Source organism: Diorhabda sublineata, chromosome 5, assembly GCF_026230105.1.
Source record: "Diorhabda sublineata isolate icDioSubl1.1 chromosome 5, icDioSubl1.1, whole genome shotgun sequence".
Lineage (NCBI taxonomy): Eukaryota > Metazoa > Arthropoda > Insecta > Coleoptera > Chrysomelidae > Diorhabda > Diorhabda sublineata.
The window spans coordinates 29,359,016-29,384,008 of record NC_079478.1 but is presented as its reverse complement, the minus strand read 5'-3'; the positions used below and the strand labels follow the sequence as shown (position 1 = coordinate 29,384,008).

The following is a 24,993-nucleotide window of genomic DNA, read 5'->3' as shown; positions in this document are numbered from 1 at the left end:
ATCACTGTTACTAATAATAATTCAACAACGAGGATGAAATCTTAATAAAGTAAGTTACCTTTGATGGCTTTCTCAACTTTTCCAATCTTACCTTCTGATTCTCAGTTCCTCGAGGAACTGAATGAAAATTTATGAAACCTTGGATTAGAACTCGAAGAAAACAATTGGTTTGCAAATTACGACTTCCTTCTTGATCATAAAAAATTTTGTTTACTGGATAATTTAATGATTGTAGCTCAGAAAATATAACTTAGTATTAAACCGAGCCCATAAGTATATTACCTTTTTTTGCTGTTCATTGGGGCCTCTTATTATCTACATAAAACATTATTCACTATAAATCCCAATCTTTATATCAGAAAGATCTTCATTATCCATTTTATACGCCACAAGTGTAGTACTCTGTAGTTGTTCACACTTCGAAAAAATTTCATAGACATTATCTTGTTAATATTAAGGTTGATATATTTAGTAGATTATCAAGATCATAGATTCCCAAGAGTATATATATACCTTTCTCAACCCCAATAGATTCTCCTAGTAATTGATTTGTTCTATCTATCTCCTTCTCCAGTATGTATTTCTGTTTTACAATCCCTTGTGGCGATTACGGGATGGGTTTAAGTTATATAGAGGATTTATCCGCTCTTACTCAAGCAAATCTGTCAAACAGCTTATGATATTGAAAGCAACCCTAAATACTGTTTGGTTGTTCGACAAGATTATGATGATGATGTCTGTGATAATTTGTTTGTAAATTGGACTAAATACATTTTCCGATAAATATTTATACCGAAAAATGATTTCTGTATTACATAAGCTTTTATAGTGTTTGCTTCTGAGTCTGTACAATTCCATTGCAGTTTATCTACTTTTTTGGAGTTATATGTATCCCATTTGATTGTATTTCTGCTTATTTCTAATATTTTGTGATTCCATATACTCTTTTAAGATAATTTTCTCCCAAACTTTTTCGGTATTTCGTCCTGAGGCATAGCCCAGATTTGATCACATTCTGAAGGCAATCTTGAATTATCTCCTTCTCTAATCATTTTAAGTTTTTTCTCCGCGTTTGTAATATATGAATAGGTAGGATATTTAATTAAGATTCTAGTGCAGCAGCCGTTTGGAATGTTTGCAAATTATGAAGATTAATTCTCATGGTTTTCAGATAAGTAATAGTAGCCCACGTCCCCGTACGTGATTATTGGACCCACTATAAGCCTGTACAAAATAGAAGGATGTTTGTGGCAAAAACTCAATTATTTGCTGTAAAGTTTCTGCACACTGATAGAAACTTGAGAGAATTTACTTTCACAAAAAATTACTGCTGATATAATCATGGTAATCTATTATAACCGACAAAAGATGTAATAACTGCTGGCAATTCATTCATGTTATTCTGTGCCATGCTTTCTAATACTATATGAGAAGGTGGAGATTAAGAATCACTTCTAGTGCAGCTGTTAGGCAAGATTTCATGGGTCCAGTCTTTGTACTTTTGAGAGATTGTTTCTCGTGATATTCCTACTGTTCTAAGACTCCAAACCACTACCCCATATGTGATGATTGGTCTCACAATTGGCATGTACATTCACCTTAGGATCTCTAGGATACAACTCCAATTCCTCTCTGCAAAGTGAAGGAACTTAGGTAGGTCTTTTTCAGTAGACGTTTAGCCTCACCGATCAACACCACTTTTTTGTATAGTTAAGTTCTCTTTGAACTATGTCACGGAGTGTATACTAAAAGCATCCTTTTCCGTTTAAAACTATTTTGTCCGCATATCCTTGACAGAGTATGTCGAGTTCAGTCAACACGCATAAGAGTTCGTCTATTACTAAGCCCCACATAAATGGGGATGCGACTTTCCCTTGTGGACATCCCCTGTTTGCAGTTATTTTCTTCAAATGGTGTCTTGCCCTTGTTCCATCCATCTGGAGGTTGCTCTATCTACTTGTCAAAGGCGCCTTCTATGTTTATATTCACAACATTAATTATATATTTTATAAATTCTCACTAATTTTTATAGTTCTGTCTCATATTTTGATTCTGATGCTTTTTTATTGTCATTTATACTTTTTTAAGGATCTATGTTTCAATATCACAAATTAAAACAGTCTCATTCATTGAAATCTTTTTTACATAAATCAACTTTCATGAAAGTTGCGTGAGAAAAAATCTTGTTGAAATCGGCTAACACAGGAATTTATGGAATCGCACGTTATCGGATTCAGTGAGGTGGGAGTAAAGAGAAAAAAATACACCATAAATTATACGTTCCGAATCTTATCCTCACAGGACAGGATTTTAAGGGGAAATACATGAAGTTTATGTGAAGGATTAATAGGCGGCCATGCGAAAAATTGCTTCCTGTGAGAAGCATCGAACTAGAGGTCCCTTCAATCACGTCGTGAAGACGAAATCAGTCCATCTACATAAAGGAAAAACTTCTTTCAGTCCGCCCGTTGTCAAGCAAGCTGGAAAATCAAGGAAAGCTATGGATTATACCGGGATAATGTCATGCCTCAATATTACGGATGCTAAGCAAACGGTATTGAAATCGGTGGCACTTCATTAGTTCAATTTATCAATTATATACCGAATATTTTAGGATACAAAAAAGTAATTTTAAACAATAATTCACGCTCATGAGTAATCAGCACCTACATTAATTGAATCTTCCACAATGTAATAGTTTAAAAGAAATAATTTCTTCGAAAGCTTTCCAAAATCGATGAATTTTTCAAATATTTAAGCTTCTGTCATGAAATATAGATAATATAAACATTTATAGAATAACCGGAAATGACCTATTGCCAAATTAGGTTAATAAGATGGATTTTCAATGACTATTTCTAAGGATACGATGCAAGAACTACAAGTAAACATTTTGTGGTGTATCAGTTTTCTGAATATATACGTTCATCATCTTCACTTATCCTGTACGACGAAATAGTTATGCGTTCAAAACTCTTTTGACGAACATTCATTTGTGACTCTACTCTCCTGGTGGGTAGCAATATCATAATTGGTATGTATGTTTTATGACTTCCAAGTATTTCAGAAAAAATACTATAACCACCATTCTTCATTATTTTCAAGTTTTCCCACACGATTCTCACCCTTTCTGCCACTGGAAAGGGTATGTGGCACCTAACGAAATACTATCAGCTGACAGCCAGAGAAAAAACTGATTAAATTGATACGTTTATACCATTTTCGGCAAATGTTCAAGTATTTAAAAATAAATAATTAATATGAGCGACGTGCATTGAGATCCAGTTATCCTAATATTTCCTTGCAAAATATTTTTCAAGAGTCCAACTGTCGCAAAACATTTTTAGATTTCATCTAACAGCTAAAATCCAAATGGAAGTGCTGATTTAATTAATGCTATCCAGTCGGATGGTTAGTGGAAAAAATAGTTTCCACATTTTCTAGTGTCAAGTTTGTCGGAGACGTTATGTATGTAATAATGGAACTTTTATCCCATTTTCTCAACAATTGGTTTTTTCCACGAAGTCGTAATCTCTAGTATTTATCATTTAATAGATATTCTAGCGTCAAGTAAAAAGATAAATTCCATTAGGTTTCTCATTTTCCTTATTTATATTATCATAAGAATCTATTCTTTTTTTTTCAGTACGTCAAATAAATAAATAAAATCCCCCTAAGAGTAAGATTAATAATGTATAAAGGCTTAAAAATTATAGAAATTATCTTATATATTAAAAAAATTATTGATTTCCATTCCGAGTCCGTTCAGGCGTTCTACCCAACCGATTTGCTTAATTTTTGTTGCTATGAAAGGTATTGATGCACAGATCAGCCATCAACCATCGGATTTCATCTAATTTTCACCATTCTCAAGTTATACTCAAATGCGATATCCCCCTGTACATTACTTATGGGAGTTTTTCACATACACACGTTCTATCCGCAATATCTCAGGTTCTATTCAAGATAGAGACTTCGTTTTGGTTTAAGAACACTCGCTGAAACATTCTCTTTCTTTTGAGTGTTTGAACATTTAAATCGGTGGAGTTGTAGAGGAGCTATGCGCGGACATTCAATGTGGAGTTATGGATTTTTGGCAATTTTTCTACATTCAAAGATCTATATCTCAGGTTCTAATATAGCTACAGAGTTCGTTCTTTTCTATTATAATGATTTCTGAAACTTATTTAATGGATTCGATGCGAGCAAAGCCGCGGGTAAAAGCTAGTACTGATTATTTCAATCATTTATTGTCGCTATGTAATAATAAACATTACTGTCAACTAATTCTCCCTGAATATCAACAATGAAATTATTCATTATAACACCAGCTGTAGCGTATATATATATATATATATATATATATATATATATATATAAAGAACATGAAATCTACATCCCTACATCCCTGTAGACAACCCAACTGTAATTAGGATAATTTTTTCAGCTCCATGTATAATGAAAATACTCTTAATACCGGTTTAGTTTTACTAATCTCACCATACACGAAAACCAGCGTAGTGTAAGAATATAACGTCATAGACACCATTTCTCAAAGCTTCTCATTGTATGAAATTCCGGGATGTCGTAAGATAATTTTAAAACTAAACTTCATGCAAAATAGCTCAAAAAACTTGAAAATGTGAAGGGTATCCATTTCCTTTACAATTACAGCTGTCTGTATCCCACGTAATGAGTTGCGGAATTTTATACTGACTGGGTATAAAACATTTACTACTAACGAAACAAAAGGAAATGAGCTGTTTAATATTCGTTTCTTAATGATGAAGAAGTGACTTCAGTTTTTTTTCATCTATAGTATAAAATAACGAAATATGAAACTTGGTTTTATCAGTTCAAAAGGCAATGTCGATACTCCGCTATTTTTGTATTGGAATAATTTATAGTTTGAAAATATCTGTAAAACACGATTCTATAATCAATCAAACTGAAAAGTGAGAAGTAATTCGTGGTATAAAAATAATCTTAAAACGTAGGGTTAATTTTATGGCATTTTTTCAAAACTAACTTTGCATGATTAGAACTAAAAATTATAATTGATATTAATATTGAATGTAAAATGTCACTAAAGTTAGCAGAACAATATGAACAGAGAGAAAAAACAATATGCGGAAAATTAAGTGCTAATTGAGTGCCATATCACGAAATTTCCTGCTTTGCAGATTTTGATAAATTGACAAAGCAATGCAAGTTAGATGTGCAAAATCAATAGAGTCTAATACTAAATGTAATTCAATAATAGAAAATAAATTTGGGGAAAAAAAATTTCCTATTCTTAGACGTGTCTAGTTAATTTATCGACAAATGTCAATTAAATGATGCAGAATTTTTCGAAGACGTCACGAAAAAAGTGACTTTTCTTAGTTTTCTTGGCATAACACTGACGTTAAGTCTCTAAAATATTATTTTTTTCTCCAACCATCAAAAAATGTTGACATTTTTGTACTATTTTCAGGTGCAAAAGCCATCATTTCCCTTACCGTACAAAAATTTGCTCGTTGCTTGGATGTTTGTTACGCTTTCACGCAAAAAGTACTTGACGAATCATCATGAAACTTTGTACACATATTCTGGGAAGTACTAGAAGTAACATTGTATACTTTTTATAAAAAAAATATTTCTTACAAAAAAAATTTGTCAACCAATATCAACATTTTGCTACTTCAGCACTATCTAACATACAGTAATGAAGTTCAAACCTTAATCTATACATCCAATTAAATTGACTATAGTTTCAGCTGTTTGGAATTTTTGAGGTTAGGTACCATTATTATTTTCAACTGTCACTGAAAGCGTATGTCTAAAAAATGCCTCGGAAGCGTAAATGTACATTATATAAAAATTCGTCACGGGCCCGTGCAGCAAAAGTTGCATTAAATCAATAATCTTCGGTTCAGGCAGAGCTGAGAAAACAACAGTAAGCAAGGCGACAAAGTGATCTGGAAGCTGCTGAAAGACCTCTTCAGATCCAACGTCGCCTAGAAAGACATGGTCAGCAGCGGAAAGCTAGAATAGCGATAGAAACGCCAGTCACAAGCTAGGAGAATTGTTCGAGCAGAAATAGATACCACGCGTCGTCGAAATTTCATGTGTAAGGAATGGTCCGTATTTAATGATTTCAATATGACCCTACAGTGGAATATCACAATCATCCTCTAATTGTTATTGGTTCAATGAATAAAAAATGTCAATTTTGCAATGCACTCAAATGAAAAGATGAAATTCCTGGAATGTTATCATATTGATATATTTCTATTATAATGATTTTGATACTTATTTAATGGATTCGATGTGAGCGAAGCCGCTGGTAAAAGCTAGTGTAATTATAAAGTCATTTTTTTCGTTTATTTTTTCCGTATCATTTAATTGGCATTAGTCAAGCATTTAATAGTGTAGTAGTAGTGTAAATAGTATGTCGAGTAAAATGGTGTCCTCTAGGATTATGATGAAGTCCTACAGGAACTAGTGAATGATGATTACAAGGTCCAGCTCGTTTTGAACGGCAAAGTCAACAGTCAGGCTGAACGATAGTCCGATTATGATCAGAAAATCCATCAATAGGCTTTGAACCCATTGTTATTGTAGCTAAAATTGTAGCTACTACATCTCTGATCATTTTGAACGCAGAACAAACTCTGTGGAAATGGCTAGAATCACCTGGGATGAGACAACCACAGGAACACATAGATAGGTTTTATACCAATCTTACAAATCAACTGCTCTATCTATACAGATGTGAAATTCCATTGATGACAAGTCTTTTAACCGGACACGATCATTTAACACGTCATGTCGATACTATTAGTATCAAGGACGAACTGAAATTCCGCTGGTGTATAGAGGATGAAGAAACTTCACATAATTTCTAGAACTCACACGTACGAGATTCAAACACATTGGGGAGATTTATCTAGTGCAAATTCATCCAGTAATGCTAGAATGTTTAAGCCAAGGTGCTTGATTTGGTAGTTTTAAATGGAACACGAGGGGTCTATGAAAGGGCCGATATGCGCAACTATTCTTGATCGCCCACTACCTATGAACTATGGAAAAACGGTTGAAGTTAAAGCAATAATTCTTACCGAATGTTAAACAGATTTTGGAGAAAATAATAGTTGCAAGAAAGAAGAAATTTGAATGAGGATGTATCCACTGATGGTGAAGGTTGCAGCAATAGTTAATTGCTAGGTCGCCTGGTGAAAATATTTTTCCATTATAGTTTCAATATGTAGTGTTGGTGTATTGATAGTGTGAACAGTGTGTTCAGTAAAAATTGTTGTTAAGAATTTCGATAATTTTTTAAATAATGATGGAATGCTCTTCCAATCAACCGAATTATTTTTTTTATTGAGATTTTGTCAAAGTTTCTTCATATTGAGCACACTTCTCAATCAGCACTAAAACAACGCTCACACAGTCTGAAGCGCGTTTCGATAACTGAGTTATTCTTTCCGATAACGAAGATATACATCTCAAGAAAATAAAGTACAAACTCCACCAAAGGTTTCAGATATTTTACTTTTTTGAAATTATTGATTCAAAAAACTTATGTCAACTTCGTTTGTTCTCAACTTTTTCTTTTCTAGGTTAGCAATCTATTATTTTTCATACATTCCTTAACTATTTTTACGTTTAAACAAAGGGGACTTCTTTGTCTTTTATATTCTTGGTAATATTATTTTATCAATTCGTTGGTATTTTCTCAATTTGATATACATTGACTAGTTTACTATTTCCCATCATACTTCTTTTCTTCTCTTCGACGTCTTTCTTTAGGTGTTTTTTATACCACCAAGTCAATGTTCATAGTCTCAGCGCCATCTTCGGCTTTTCATCTTGTATTGTATTTTTCCATCTTCTTTTTACTGTAACCATCGTTGTTTGTATCTTTTATTTCAAGCCTACGTTATATTCATCTTTTAATTATTATTGTTTGAGGTTAAGAAAAAATATAAAGTTGTAATAGAAGCTTCGAAAATGATTTTTGTAACTAATGATCGGCAACGCTCAAAGTACAAAGTACAATTTAATTTTTATAATAACTTCAAAGATCTATAACTTTTCGTGAGGCCACTTTATACACCGTCTTAATATTTCCCAGTTCCGCAATAATTTGACTAACTTGGCAGAAATTCCCAATCCTCTAGTGGACATTTCATACACCAATGAGTTCTAGCATATTAATGTTGAAATTAATACGAAATCCCAGATTGCTTTGGATAAATCACCCAATAAGGGGAAACGTTTCTAAATTTACATCTAAATTTAGTTAAAACTCGCTGACAGGAATTAGCAAATTTCGCAAAACGTCGAACTATTTAATCTCCACGATATTATTCAATTAATTTAAATACTTTTAACAAGTACTTTGCGATGTTTAAGCGGCTTTAATAACTGGGAAACTTCCATCACAAGTTCCTTATAAAATTAAGCTTCCAGAGCTACATCCAGCTTAAATACTCTTCATTTCAGTCAACGAACAACAGTTTTTCAGAAAGGTCACAGTAAGTTTTTGAATTACCATAAAACATGCAGTACTTTCAGCGAAATCCAAAATAATTACAGTATATAATACACAATAGAACATGTTATGAATAAAAGCAGAAAGTTCTGCACTTATTGTAGAAGACCAAAAACGAAGCAAAATATGAGACAAAAACCTGCTAAAAAGAATCTCTGTAATTCTGATAACGTATAAATGTTGATTATTTTTTCCATTTTTGTTGGTCAAAATGAAAAATCTCTATAACTTAGAGGATTAATTCCGGCACTAGACGTTAATAATCTTTTAACGACCTCGATTATTTGCAGCAGAGTCATTTGATACGATTTCAGAAGTGCACCACAAAAATGATATTTTGTGAAGGTGGTTCATTAGGATTGCTTGGACATTGTGAAAACCAAATATCGTTTTACTTTGTGCAGGAAAAGTAGTGAAACTAATTTCACATATATCAGAATCTAATATTTTCAAACCAAAATGGCTTTTTACTGAAAAATCATATATTTTCCTCTATTTTCCTTGAAGGAAAAAGTCGCAAGTTCAAAGTTTTTATTGGTGAGAGTCTACTAGCAATGATTTTTGTGAGCGGGTAGCTTAGGTTTTTGATAAACAATTTTTCCCTTTTCAACTTTTCAACTTTTCCAACGTCACACACACACACACACACACACACACACACACACACACACACACACACACATACAACTTCATTTGTGGCACTGCAAATAATGTCCTGTGGTATGATGTTGAGAGAATTGGGAGAAAGTCTTTCATATAAAAGAAAACACTCGAAAATTTATTAAATCTATTCACATAATTCAATTATCAATAAACATAGAAAAGAAATCTTACTGTATGTAAATACGAGTCTTCACATTCTCCTTAATTTAAACTGTTGGTGAATAAGAATTCACAACGTGTAACTTGATATTCAGCTTAGCAAAGTTCTTCTGTGAATAAGAAACAGCGAATTAAATACCAATTTCCTCACCAAAAATCCTTTAGTAGGGACTGTCAGTCAAAACTATTGGACGAATGAACTTAGGATATATCAACATCAAATAAATTTTTACATAGATAAAGATGTTCAATAAAGGCTATAATCGTAGCTGATACTTCTCATTCTTCAGTAATCAGTCGTAAAGTAATGTGGTGATTTGATTTTATTTGGTTGAATTAATTCTCGAAAATTTTCTCAATTAGATTAGATATTTCTTTTTTGGTATTAGGTATTCAACATTTAGATTGAATAAGTTATAGGTTTTCTGAACTCCATCACAGTTTGTTATACATTTTCGTTGATAGGTAGCTTCATGGTTAAACCAACTCTACCAAGTCGGGGCTCGTATATTTGTATTCCCTGTCTATAACATATAATATATAGAGTTATGATAAACAAATGCATACAATTTATAAAACCTATAATTTTTATTGTTGTGGAATATGTAAAATCATTGACAAATTTATCAACGTAATGGCGTTGTCAATATTTTTTTAAATAGAAACAAAATTATTTGATAAAGCTTCTCCTACGTTGAAAAAATCATGTAAGTGGAAATTATATATAAAAGAGTAGAATCAAGTGTCCTATGTGACCACTCCGTACCTCGACTCCCAATATATCTTCCTTCAAACTGGTTATCCAGAATATTGAAACCACAATGTGATATTGCATTATCTTGATAGAACCAAATAGTGGGATCCAAGTCCGGAAGTACTGCCATAAGAAGATGTTTCTAATATTGCAAAACTATTAAATTCCCACGAAAGAAATGATGGCCAATAAATGTTCCCCTTAAAATTCCTACCCAAACATTAATTTTCTGGGGGCGCTTGGTGTGTTTTGTCTGAATCTAGTGGAGAATTTTGCGAGCCCAGTAGTGACAATTGTATCAATTCACCGTACTACGTAAATAAAACGATATCAAGTCTTAGAATGATACACAATTAGGAACGTATGTCCAGATCATCTCCTGGAGTTCAAGAAGAATTTGCGTTCTAGTGACAGTAAAATATATAGCGTTGCATAGTCGCTTATTCTAGGTCTATCAGATTTTGAAGCGTCCCTCACGCTTACTGTGCTCCTGGAAATTTGAGCTCTTCTCAAATATGGTTCTGTTAAATGAAGCACATGTTCTTTTGTAACTTCGAAATCTGTCGATAACATTAATTTTTATTTTTTTAATTATGTACAATGTTCTATGAATACAAAGTACATTTTGTTGTTTATTAACGTTATTTTGTGACGTGTTTTTGCATTTGTTTCAAAAATTAGTGTTGTACGTTCTATGAATTTTGTTCATCACTTTATCATAGCTCTGCATTCAATATCAGAGTAATTCATGATCATAGTTTGAACAAAATGTTCATTTCAAATATCTAAATAGAATTCTATTTTATACAATCATTCAGACTGTAAAGTAGTTAGAAGTGTTGGCATCAAAATATACTTGTACCTATGAACAATTAACCCATCGTCATATATTGATTAAGAAGACACTAGTATACTATAGGTCTGAGCTATTTCAATATACATTATACGGTTTCTGCTTTGATCTTTTAGTTTCCTCGCGTATCAAGGACTCAAAGTTCTTGTCTGTGGTGAATATGTAAAGCAAAATATTTGCATGTGATAACGCTCCACACAAAATTATAATGTGCAGTCATCAAAGTCTTAACGGCTCGTTTTCCTGTATACTCTCCAAACTATAACCAAGCATCTTAATCTAAACAAAAAACCTGAAAGTTTTCTCACTGGAACTTTAATGTGAGAGATTTTTTTCTTGCACTTGTACTTCCATACATCATTATTCCTTTGTAATGATTTTGATTTTGTAGTTCGATATGAATTTCTCAAATATTCGTCTGAATAATAATGACCACTTCATCCTCAAAAATATCTGCCATATTGATCTCAGCTCATCCAATTCATATAATTATACTTCAATATGAAAAATAAATTTTTTCTTTGGTATTTTCGAAAGAGGTTAATATAGACGTTTTGATGCTTACGCCTTTTGATTTTCGCCCTAACAAGATATTTTTTTCTTGGTCATCTTTATTTTCAAACATAGTCTCCTTTAAGTCACATATACATAGTCTATAAAAGCTTTTTTAACCCTTCCAAATAATTTCTCAACATATTCGCCGTCTCTCTCCTGAGTATGCGATAACTTCCTCATATGATGGAAATCTCTCTTTTGCAAGAAACATTTCGAAGTTAAGGAATAGGAAAAATTTGGTGGGGGCGAGATCCGGTCAAAATGGTGGATAGTCAATTAGTCCGAAGTACAATTCGTGAACTGTACTCATGAAGTGCGTTGACCTGATGGAAAAACACTTTATTTTTTCCAAATCCCTTCATCTTGCCACGTAATAATAACTATTTTTATATCTTTGAAGATAGTCTTTGATCACTTTTCCGGCCGATGAAACCGTCTAGTTTCATCTACAATTTTGAATTAAAGTAAAAAATTCCGACCTATTTTGCTTACCGCATCAAGAAGAAAAATGTTCATTCGAATGCGCTTTCAGTCAGTATATGACAAATGCGTTCTTTTGATATTCCGATAGCCTCTTTTGTCTCGTTAATGGATGGTCGTTGACTATCATTTGGTGAACTTTTTCGATAACATTGCTGATTGTCGCAATTTTTAGCCTTCCCGAACACTTATCGTCAGTCAAACTGATACGGTCACGTTTGAATTCAGCTACCCACAAATTGACAGTCGTATATACACATACACCAGTATGCCAATGCGCGGGCACGCTCGTTCCCTCTCACACAATGTGACTTCACGTTATAATCAAAATATGAAGTATATTGTATGCTATAAACCTATTTAGTCCAGGAGGAAGCGGCGCATGAGTACCGAAAACTATTCCACCTTAATTTTACTATGCAACCCTCTTCATATTGCCCTACTGATGATATACCTGTAAATGTATGTTGCCATCGGGAATCCCCGTACCAAATAGTTTAAACCGAAATTGTCTAAAAAATTTTAAGGAATTGTTACTTTTCAACCGGACAAGTTTTTTTTTAAATTCTCTATTGAATCTATTGAAATACGAATAAAAAAGGTTCTATGACTTAAGGTTAATATTTTTAGAGATACGAATTTTTAGAGGTTCTAAGAATCTCAAATTTGGGTACTTTTCACCCATACAATTGTATTAAAAAAAAACTAAATACATGTTTCTTATAATTCCTTATACAATAGTTGATAATATTCTTAAAAGAGATTCAAAGTTTCATTAGTTATACCTACCTCTTCCAATATCTATATCTTTTTATTATTTATATATCTTTATGATTCTAAAAATGTACAAATACCATTATATCTCATTATTGTTGATATAATTACTAAGATAATAACAGAAAAATAATATAAACTGATAAAAAAGTAATCTTCATTACATGTTCTGATTCATGCTTGAATAACTTTTGTAGAATTGATTCTAGAAAAAATTTATTGAAAACAAATTACAGACATTTCAATTATTAATAATATTGCTCTGTGAAAAACCTTGATAAAGTTAATATTTTTCAAGATAAATGGTAAATAATGATTGAGGGCGGAGAGACGGCAATAACAATTAATAAAAAGGTATAACCAATGAAATTTTCCCAAATCTCTTATAAGATAATTATCAACTATTGCATACAGAATTAGAAAAAAATTATATTTATATTCTATTTTAATAACAATTCCTCGCAATTGTTTAAACAATTTTGGTTTAAAGACACAGGGTTACCCTATGGCCAATTGCATTTATATCATGGAATAGTTTTCGGTACTCATACGCCGATTCCTCCTGGACTAATTATGAAGTTTAATTTTGATTCCAAAAGTAATATTTGATACATGAATTAGAAATAGGTTATTGAGTTTATCAGATACATTCTACGTTCTTATGGCTGCCTGCTGTTTACAAGGAATATCATTTCCTGCCTGCTCCAGATAATCAGCATTATAATACTGTACTTTTCGAAATGAAAGCAACAGACACGCGATATAATAAATAAATAGATAGAAAAATAAATAAATAAATAAATAAATAAATGAATAAATGAAGAAATAAATAAATAAATAAATGGTATCCTATTTAAAAATTTCCAAATACATTAAAATGTGTAGGTGCTTTCCCAACCGTTTTTGTATATAATTCTACAAGTGAATCAACGAAACAAATATAACAGGTATAATTATTGTCAAAAATAGAAATGTAGAATAGAAACTTTATTTATCACGAGAAGCTCCTATCCATTGCTTCGCCAAGTCTTCATCTATTGAAACACAAAGTATTCAATACCTGTATCGATTAGTGTTTTTGTATGTAGCCAAGGCACAACCCGTTATTATGATCTTATAACAGAAAGTAATATGTTAAAAAAAAATAACAGTTATATCAACTCTACAGTAGTCTTCAATACTGGCGAAGTCGATAAGCTCAAAAAAATACTACAAACACATGAAAACCCGGTAAATATATACAATTCAAGCCTAATCTTAATGACATGATCCAAGCATGTCCATACACAGTATTTAACTAATTCTTCATCTGCTTTTGAAAAACAAATTTTTCATGATAGCTCGATACTCAAGTTTTTCAATTTCAAAAAAAATGTATCCCTCACATAGTACGTAATTTCAATAACTTCAATATAAATTTAGTTCCAACTATTTTATCGTGAATGAAGAAATGAGTAAGTGAATTATTAAAATAGAAACAAATACCACTTTCTGATTAGAATCTACCGGTAAAAGTTTTGATGAAGTTTATTCTACCCAACTTTTACAACCTGTTACAAACTTGTTTTGATTTCTGAGAATTAATGAACAAAGTTTTTGGATAGATAGCAACTAAAAAGGCGAATGCAATTCATAGAAATACTAAAATGAGCAATGTCTGCCTTTTATTTCATTAAATGTAGATGTTTTAGAACGTATACGAGAATTTCATGTACTCCGTTGTGTTTTGTAAGTAATATGTCTAGTCAATACAATAAATTCTCATTTTACTTATAATTCAATTAGAAAAACGAAAACCTGAATTTTGTTTGATAATTAATAATTGTAACAATAATTTGAAATATATTTTCAGCAACTAGACTACTTTGGTCAGTCATGCCACACGATATTTGATGGTTAATATTATATTGTCTTATATTGATTGATCTTAAATTTATTGTGGCGTGTTTATTTGTATAACCAGTACTATGATAATCACAAACAATCAGACAAAAATAAAGTCATTAGAATAATTGTTTCCATAGTAATTTGAATATAATAATTCATAAGTCACTGCTGTGATTGCATGAATATGCTGAGAAAGTATTGCTATGAACTTATTTTTGCCCTGGAGTCGGTCCTGCTTAGATATAGTGAAATTGTCAAATTTTGCGAAGGCGCGGCCAACAAACTATGTGTGAATCAAATGATTATAATCGAGAAAGCAAATTTTGCCATTGAACACAAATTGGTTTCAATATATTTTTCAGTATCAAGTAGCAAAATATCATGCGATAAACCTATTTTTCTTCTTGTCTGTGTGCGTATTTATGTTTGATTAAAAATATTAACGATGAATACATCAGTTCCATTAAAATATATTATGATTTCCCGAAGGAGGTACAGTTTTCTATTACTGTGTACTTATTTTCGGTTCCACTCTCTTGTATTTAGTCAAATCCTTCGTACTGGAATTGTGAGCTCCAAGGTAATTATATTTATTGTAAAGCACTAAAGGATCTTTTTCATATCTTGCGTATTTTTTCTTATTTTTCTTGAAAGGATACAAAATGACTACCAAAGTATTTTAAGATATTTTTCTCCGAAATCGATGACATGCTAGATTTCGGAATATTTTTTCTAAGGAACAATGTAGATACGATCCACCTCATCCAATAAATATGGTTCGCTCTAGTTACTTTTACGGTCTCACTATACCATTACTTACGAAAGGTTCTTAGCCGATAATACGTTTCTGACAGTCTGTATAACTTAAGGTAATATATCATTAGAAATTTGGAATCTTTTTAGTATTCACATTTCCTAATATGACATGGATACACAAAAATTTACTCCAGATTCCCCTACTTAAAAAAGGTCGCACCATAATTCGTAAAAATACTTATAGAACTTCAATAGCGTTCATTTCTATATAAAATTCGGATAAAAATGGCTTACTTATACCAACCCTAATATCGGTAAAAGGAAGCGGAGCGCAAAAATGTAATGTCATCACTTTTTAATGCATCCCTTGCTATTATCCTTCCCTGTACATCATATTGAAGGCGTTGAAGAATAAATCAAGTAGTATTTATGAATATTCTATTAAAATGAATAGTGAAACTTTATTAGTAGAGGTTATCATGCTTATTACATAGTTCAAGTTTAATTGTAAAATAATATTTTTTATTAAAATAAAGATAAATCACCTCAGATATACCATATCCCAATTTACTATCTATTCAAATTAGTTGAAAGGAACAATGGAAAAAATTAATAGTTTTGTATATTAAATTTTCTATCTAACAAGGAAATTAATAAAATCCTGATCTGGACAAAGACAAAGAAAAGTTTTGCGTTTTATCAATGTAGGATATACTTTCCTTCAGTTTCTGAAGGTAAACAGTTTACCTTCAGCCTCTGAAGACGATAACTTGGTTATCGAAACGCGCGTTGGACAGTGTAATTGTGAGTGTTGGTGTAATGGTGGTGTAAGCAGTGTATTTAGTATAAGTTACATTAATAAAATGCGAAACTTTTCTTTATTTATATTTATATATAACAGATCAGGATTTTATCAATTTCTTTGTTAGATAGAAAGTTTAACAGATACAAAACTATCAATGTTTTTCATCGTTCCTTTCAACTAATTTGAATAAATGGTAAAGTGGGATGTAGTTTATCTGAGGTCATTTACTTTCATTTCAATCAAAAATATTATTCTCCAATTAAATTTAATTATGTATTAAGGTAAACTGTTTACCTTCAGTCTCTGATGATGATAACTTGGTTATCGAAACGCGCGTCAAACAGTGTAATGGTGAGTGTGGGTGTAAACATTGTATTCAGTATGAATATCGCCAACGGTTCCAGAAATTTCAACTCAGTTTTAAATGTAGTTGTCTGTGAGAGTTATATAATGGATTCAAAAATTTTCCAAATTTTATATGCTATTTCTTAGAACAATTTTTCTTTGGCATCGAAAAAAGGTTCTGATACAGCGACTTCCATATTTAATAGATATTTCTTCTCTTTGAGATTTTTTTAGAAATAAAATCAATCAGTAGTCTATGGGGACCACATCTGGAGAATACCATTCGAAATGTTATTCATTGAATTTGATTATTGTTTTCATAGACTTGTCAATTATAATATGTACTTAATACTTATACTGTGAAAAAGACTTTTTTCTTTTACATGGGAAATTGGTCAAACAATAGTTATTATTACTTGTTTTCATATTTTCAAAATGCGATGTACATCTCAACACCCAGAGGCCATAACATTATATGCCAATTACTGTGTTTTTTGCTTCGCACGGATTTTGCTTGGTACAGTCCGAAGTAACGAACTTATAAATGAAGTTGTATAATATGTAATATTTCTGTTAGATTTTCGTCAAATATTTCGTTTATTAATTATTGTAGCGCAGTCGTCACTTCAGTTTCATAGCCACTTCCAAGTACAAAAAGAAATTAATTTGTTTTCGGCTTTCCACTCTATTCGAAAATTTTAATCCCCTTTACCTCATCGCCCAGTCATACATTTTTGCCGTTTTTTGAATAGCCTTATGTATGGAATCTGAAGGTGCAGAAAGCTGCAAATGATCAACAATAGCAGCGTAAATAGCAGAAACTCTGTCTGGTCCTTTCTAATTGATCCAAGTTTCCAGAACATCAATGTTTTTCAGGTCTATGATGTTTTCTAAATGAAATAAACATAAAAACCCATTCAAAGCAGTACAAGTCAGGAATGATTTCTATATTTATGATTTACATTTGTTTCTAAATCAGAATATTTCAAGAACTAAGAATGTTTTGGATCGAAATTGATATATGTCGATTTGAAGTTTTTCTTAAATATTATAAAGATATCAGCAAAAAAATGTTATTTAAAGATATTAAGGAAAAAAAGTTATACAAAAGTATTAATGTAAAATAGTTATTACTTACCTCTTTTGATGCCTGCCATACTAAAAATTCAAGTGACGTTGATGTGTACTTAACATTAAATAATGGCCCACTAAATTGAAATTGTTTCGATGAGACAGATTAGCGATCTGCCACTTGTTCTAACATGATTTCTATTCCATGTTGTTAAAATATGGGATTAAAAGCTACAATTCCATATCATTGAGGTTACTATGAAAGGATTACTAAAGGAAAACAAGTTGGAAAAAATAATCGCATTAGCAGCGCCTACAAGAGGCGCAACTTAAAGTACATTGTGATGAATGTGTCATTTTCTGGATAATAAACTTTATATTCACTGCTCTGCAGCTGATATGTGGCAATACTTAAGAAAAAACTACTACATCATCAACGGTCTCTTGTCCACAGTTGTGGACTACAACCACCTCTACTCTCCACATATAAGTTCCATTTCCTATCTCTGGCATATATAAGTTATGATGGTTATCAATTTATTTTTGTAATAAATATATTATTGTTGGAAATTTTTATTGTTTACGGTGATGTTTATTAGTTTAAAGAATCCTGATAACTAGGCTAGTTCTATTAGAAATTTCATTTATTTCGAAGGTTTTTCCAGCTTTTTCAGTTTTATCTTTATTTTCATGTCGATTCATTGGAAAGCTTGAGGCGTCTAATTCTATACCAATTGTTCACTTCATCTGGGTACCAGTTATATATACTTCAAATGAAGCCTAATACCACTCCCTTGGAAAGAGTTAAAAATGATGAATACAGTTTCCATCTATGGTTACATATCGATTCGGAAAATCCTGTTTATTTTGTTTGGACAGCTCTTAACAATGATCAATCCATCTTTTATTATTTCTGTTCAGAAACGTAATACATTTTTAAAGAAACTTTCTAATGCTCAGAGTGAATATGATATCTCACTTCACCCTATTTCACTTTGATATTTTCCTGTTTCACACGACTTTTTCATATTTTCTGATGTGACCTTTTTTAAACATCCTCATTTTTGAACATCATCGCTGCTCGTTTAAACTTATTCCGCATACCTGTAGATGCAGATTGATTTTCGAACGAACTCAAAATTTAACAGCTGGTGATAAATGTCATTTCAAAGAAAAATTATAAAAACGCAAGAAATTATTGCTAGAATTTAAAGATTTTCATATTATTTTTGTTCGAAATTATAAAACGATTTTTTAATTTCAGACGTTCCTCTTGTATCTCTTGAACTTGGCAGCACGCTCAATGGAAGTACGATCAAAGAAGGTGTTGACGTGTATTTTGAATGCAATATCAAATCAAATCCTTGGGTATATAAAGTCAGCTGGAGGCATAACGTGAGTAAAATTATTTCTTTCATATACATATACACATACATACAGTTAGTTGTGTGACTTTTCGAGTTCACATCAGAGTCTGAATAACGTAAACAAATTGAGTTAATTAATTTCTCAATCCGTTTATAATCTTTATAATATACACAACAAACTACCTTCTGTTTCTGAAGACCATAACTTGGTTGTCCAAATGAGAGCCAGACAATCTAATTGTGAGTATAGTGGTGTTTTTAGAACGAAAAAAATAATTCTGGGCGAAATCTAACAAAAAGCTGAAACAAACCACCGATTATTTTTTTTTCTTTTTGCCTCTTAATATAGACGTTGGTAATGGGTATCTGATATGAGGTAATTAGAGACCTCAATTGCAGATGGGTGTAAGGTCAACTTGTACCTGCGGGAATTAACGATTCAAAAGAGGGAGAAAGAGAGAAATGTTTTTTTATTTATAAAATAGCTTCAGTATATCACTATTATTACTAATCTTAAGCAATAAATAACCTCTAAGTAGCAATTATATGAATCGCTGTTCACACATACGAGGGTGGTCCCAAACGTACCTGGCTTGATATAGAGATTGAAAAATATCACTGTAATAGATAGTACATAATCCATACAGCACATGTTTCAAGTTTGAAGACGCCACGTTGTTTAGTATTTGTTTGGCAGTCATCAATAGTGAATGTTTTCAGTGAATTTGTAAATATGGAAAAAATGAACAGTAAAATATTTGGTAGCAGAGTTTAAACGAGACCTGCGAAGATCAGCAATGCAGTGGTCGACCAAATGTGGTAATGATTCCAGAAATGTTGAAGGAAATCTACAAAGCGGTACTGGATGATTTTCGTCTGAAAGAGCGTGAGAGAGAGCATTTTAAGAAGTGCGGCAAATCGAATAATAACTGAAAATTTGGACTTTAGAAAGATGTGCGCAAGATGGGTGCCACGTTTGCTCACAATGGAACAAAAACAGAGTCGTGAAGATGTTTTCATCGAGTGTTTGGCAATGTTTCACAGAAATAAACAATCGAAACAATAAATTGAAAAAGACGAAAAGGCTCCAAAGAAGAAAAAGACCATTCTATCTACAGGCAAGGTAAAGGGATCGGTTTTTTGGGTTGCGCGTGGAATAATTTTCATTGACTATCTTGAAAATGAGAAAACTATCAACGGCGAGTATTATGCGAACTTATTGCAAGTTTCTAGGGAAGAAATCAAGCAAAACGGCCGTATTTAGCTAAAGAGAAAGTTTGAATGGCTACCTCATTCACCCTATTCGCCAGATTATTTTTTGTTCCCAGACTTGAAAAAATGGCCCGGCGGTCAAACATTTTCCAATAATGAAGAGGTGATGCCGCAGTAGCTATTTTGAGGCGCTTGACGATTCTTATTATCAAACTACGTTGAAAAATGAATATCTTTTTTTCCAAAATTTGTGTGTTTTTATTGTTGAGCTAGGTATTTCTTGGATTGTCCTCTTGTATCGTAAAAGTTGTATTATAATATACCTAAAATTTGTTCCACAACCACAAGTATCAATTCGTGTTTTATACACTTAAGATTGACTTATGTTTTTCTTTGCTTGAGTATTTCACAATTATACAAACCCCAGCCAAACTAGAGATTTCGGGTTAAATATTAAAAATTCAGTGTCCGTGTGTATGTTCCGAATGAACTCAAAAACGAGTCAACTGATATTCATGAAAGTTGGCATATATATGTAATTTAGTCCAACTCAAATGATAGGATAGTTATTATTTAAATTAATGGTCCCAATAATTAATAATAAACTAATCATCAACGTGGATTGTTGTTATTATTCGTAGTTTCCATAATTCTGGAACAGATGGCACCTTAAGCTAATTTCTTTACAGAGAACTGTAAAATTTTGTCCTTTGCACATCATAGATGGTGCCACATTTAAAAGTGATATATTTTCTTAGACTACACACTATACATGTCTTATTTTGCCTATCCCAGTTAAAATCATTCTTCATTTTGTCTTCGTTGCGTACATTACTTCAAATATTTTTTTTTACTTCTAAACTACAGTTAATCAGAGAACCGCGAAATTCATTCACATTAAAAATTTAATCAATATTTTTAGTAGAATGCCTCCCAAAAAATCCAACCTTAATGCCCGTAGCAAGAAGAAGATGTGTACGTGTTGAAAGAGCTCATGAATCAGTCGAACAGAGAGCAGAAAGAAATGCAGCTCAAAGAATTCGCACAGCTGAAATTCCTGCACGAGAACAGCGTGATAATCGTCGACAAGAAAATGCATTGAGAACCAGGGTGGCACGTCAACAACATATAGATTCATATAGAGAACAAAACCGATAAAATCATAGAACCAATCGCGCAGTAACGCGTGGATTATTTGTTCGTCTTGCATTTAATTATGAACCAGACATCAATTACTCGGCTGATTCCAAAGTTACTATTGGTGCGATGGACAAAACATGCAATTATTGTCAGGCGTTAAAATTTCGCAATGAAACACCCGGCATGTGTTACGCATCAGGAAAAGCTGTATTACCACCACTCCCTACTCCACCTGAACCTTTGAAATCCCTTCTTTCCGGCATTTCCAATGAATCAAAATATTTTTGCATAAAACACGTAAATTTAGTTCTTGCTTCCAAATGACGTCGTTTGGAGCATCCAAAGTTTGTGATTTGTCATCTGATGGTCGTAATTTTGGGACAACATTCAAAATTAAAGGCTAGGTATATCATAAAATTGGATCATTGATGCCAATGCCAAACGAAGATCCAAAATTTCTTCATATCTATTTTAAGAGCAATTGTGAAGAACGTGTAACAACTCGATGCCAGTATAATTTCATTGAACAAGCAGAAGAGAGAGTAATTGTTTTGTCATTTGTCACTCAGCCACAGCAACGCGTAGCCAGGTCTACTAGTAATAATATATGATAATTCAAAACGCTGAAGAGGGTGACTCTCTTCAAATGCAAGTACTGCGAAGCCCGGTTTACATTCTAAAAAGACGCTACTGTGTGTTTGGTGAAATATATGCGGAATTGTTGCGGAATGTGAGTGAAGGTAGTGAGTGAGGTACTGCCTCACCTACGATACTCGACCGATATCACGATATCTCGAGTTTACATTTATTCCGACATGTTTTTTGTAGTAAAAAATTTTAAAAATCTAGATATCACATCAAAATATTTTACTCAAAAACTAAATGAGTTTAATCGGTGCTGCATTGAAAAGTTGCACATTAAATGGCAAAATGTTGTTGATAACGAATATTACATTGTTGATTAAAAATAAGAACTTGTTAAAAATTTTGGAATTAATTTAAAAAATCGATAAAACTATCCGGTCCCTGTTCTAAAAATACCCCGTTCAAAAATAGTAATTTACACCATCGAGACACGGACTCAACATCTCATTTCCTTGAAAGATGTCACATCTAATTAAGTTGTCATATTTATTTCCAGGGCAAACAACTTTACAACAACATCCAAACTAACACGATAGTGAGTAATCAGAGTTTGGTATTACAATCTATTACGAGAGCCCGTACAGGACTTTACACTTGCGTCGGACACAATCAAGAAGGCGACGGAGAAAGCAATCCTGTGCAACTTGACGTCAAATGTAAGTATATAAAGCTCATTTTTATTACGTGGATATGGCAAATATTCATTTGGATGATTTATATTCATTCGTGTGGTTCTAGATCACGTATGGAAGATACACAAACACTCGTCTGTTGCTCGCCTCGCTTCGCTCGTGTCGTAATTTTCAGACTCGTCCAACAAAGTAGCACTTTCAGTCCTTAGCATACAAATAAACGTGTTCATAATATAACGTAGCTGATATTTCCATTTCTGTTTACAAAAAAATGTCGAAAGTTATAACTTTGAAAATGAGTATCGGTTTTCAAAAAATTTCGTCACTCCCCTGGAGCCGGTCCTGCCTGGTTTTAGTGGAATTCTAAAATTCAGCGCCTTTCATGTTTGGTTTTATTATAGCAGGCGGTTTATTTACATTGTTTCTTTTGAACTAATTTCTAAGAAGGTCTATTTATATATTTGTTCTATTTCTACTCAGAATTGGTGTTAAAATTGATGTCAGAGTTGATGTCAAAATTGATATCAAAATTAATGTCAAATTAATGCCAAATAGGAAAAAGTTTTGACAGAAAATTTGTAATGTTTTGCTTGTTTATGAGATCAGATTAAGAAAAGTATGGCCAGGTAAATCAAAGCAGAGATTTAAAAATAAAACTTGATAACCAAACATCCCTAGCTGGGAAGAAAACACGAGGAATAAAAAAGTTACCTGTTGAATACCTTTGTGGGCAATATGGAAATATACTGTACATGTTGAAAAGGCAATTTTTAAAGGCATTATAACGTTTTACTTTTCATTCAGTACTTTCCAACTAACTTCTTAGATTCATATTAGATTTAAAAAAGTTCATTTCATAGGTCGCTAATCGCTTTACCTATATAAATTCGTAATTAAAAAAAAATACTAATATTTTTAAATGGAAATGAACACTGGAAGCAAAAAGAAGATAATATCTCCAACATTTATAATGAATGACTTAATAGCAACATAGAGTAATACCTTTTAGTTTCCTTTGCACATAGAAATGAACGTGTCGCTATATATTCGGAAGCTAAAACATAATACCTTCAAAGAAATAACTGAAAAGGCTCTTTTGAAATTGTCTAGGCACTTTATGTTTTCATTACATTTACAGTTTCCAGAGAGCTTGGTAATCAGTGTTGTTATTCAGTTTTTTTTACGTTTCCAATTATAGGGAAATGTATTAAGAGTGAATAATTTCATAGAGTTTAACCGTTTTAACGTTATATGATTTCAGATTTTAATAATAATTATCAAGAAGTAAAGATGTTGTTTATAGATATTGAATTTTCTAACTCTTAAATAATGCATGCAGGTCTGATTTTATTATTAACAATATAAAGACCGTGAACAAACAAACCTTTTGAAGAAATTCTATTTCTGCACAAGTTTAGTTTTATGAACGCCATCTGTCACTTGAATTATGTATTCAAACAGTATTTAAACTGTAGGCTGAAGTTATACATGGTGTATCTTATTACTTACTTAATTTATTTATAAATTATCACTAAATATACTATTCACTGATACTCAACACACTACTAATTCATTTAAATACACCGTTTGGTATACTGAACTACCGTTTATAAATACCCAACGGATTTCTAGATAATTCGGGTTATTGAGATATCTGGAATGCCATTAACAAACAAGAAGGTCTTGATAGACATTGTTTTTTTGAAAACGGTAACAATATAATGTAAACAGATTACAAAAATAAGTGAACACATTGTACAAACACCAAAAGAACATAGGACATACGCCAATCTTTAACATCAATTAAGCTTGAGTCAGGAGAATTAAAAATTACAATGTACTTAAAATAACGTACGTACTCGTACGAATATGTTGATCCGAAAGTATTCAGCACTCTAAGTTCCAACTTCTTTACCTCACTATAACAATCTGGAAGACTATTCCATGCTTCGAATATAAAGCCTCAACTCGCGGCATTTCTTTCGGAGTTGTCCACTTTTTTGCGTTACGTACATACATTTCTGGACCTTCTAACTTGCTTTTCAAGTCTGTACATTTCACACTCCACAAAGCTTTCAATTTTTTTTAGACGACGCTATCTGAAAGTTGTTCGTTCAGTATTTATTTACATACCGATAGTTACGTTTTGAGTGTTCCATGTAGTGATAGTGACAGTTCCGTACTGCAAAACACTTTCGGGACGCTCTAGAGTAGACAACTTCAACTTCCTTAAATGTTACTCTAGGCACTTCAATGTTGACAGTTGACAGTTTCACTTCTATTATTATTATAACCTTAAATTTTTAATTTTATGAAATTATTTGTTTCATCCGAAGTTTTGTCAAATTAATGA

The 24,993-nt window shown here is 32.1% G+C and overlaps 1 protein-coding gene across 1 annotated transcript in view; it reads left to right on the top strand.

Annotated features, from left to right (window-relative positions):
• LOC130444709 (protein turtle homolog A-like) overlaps positions 1 to 24,993 on the top strand; it is a 175,754-nt gene that overhangs the window by 88,200 nt on the left and 62,561 nt on the right. Inside the window, exons 4-5 of the mRNA XM_056779984.1 lie at positions 18,909 to 19,039; positions 22,505 to 22,664. Coding sequence (XP_056635962.1) covers positions 18,909 to 19,039; positions 22,505 to 22,664 — 291 coding nt within the window. The remainder of the gene's footprint in view (positions 1 to 18,908; positions 19,040 to 22,504; positions 22,665 to 24,993) is intronic.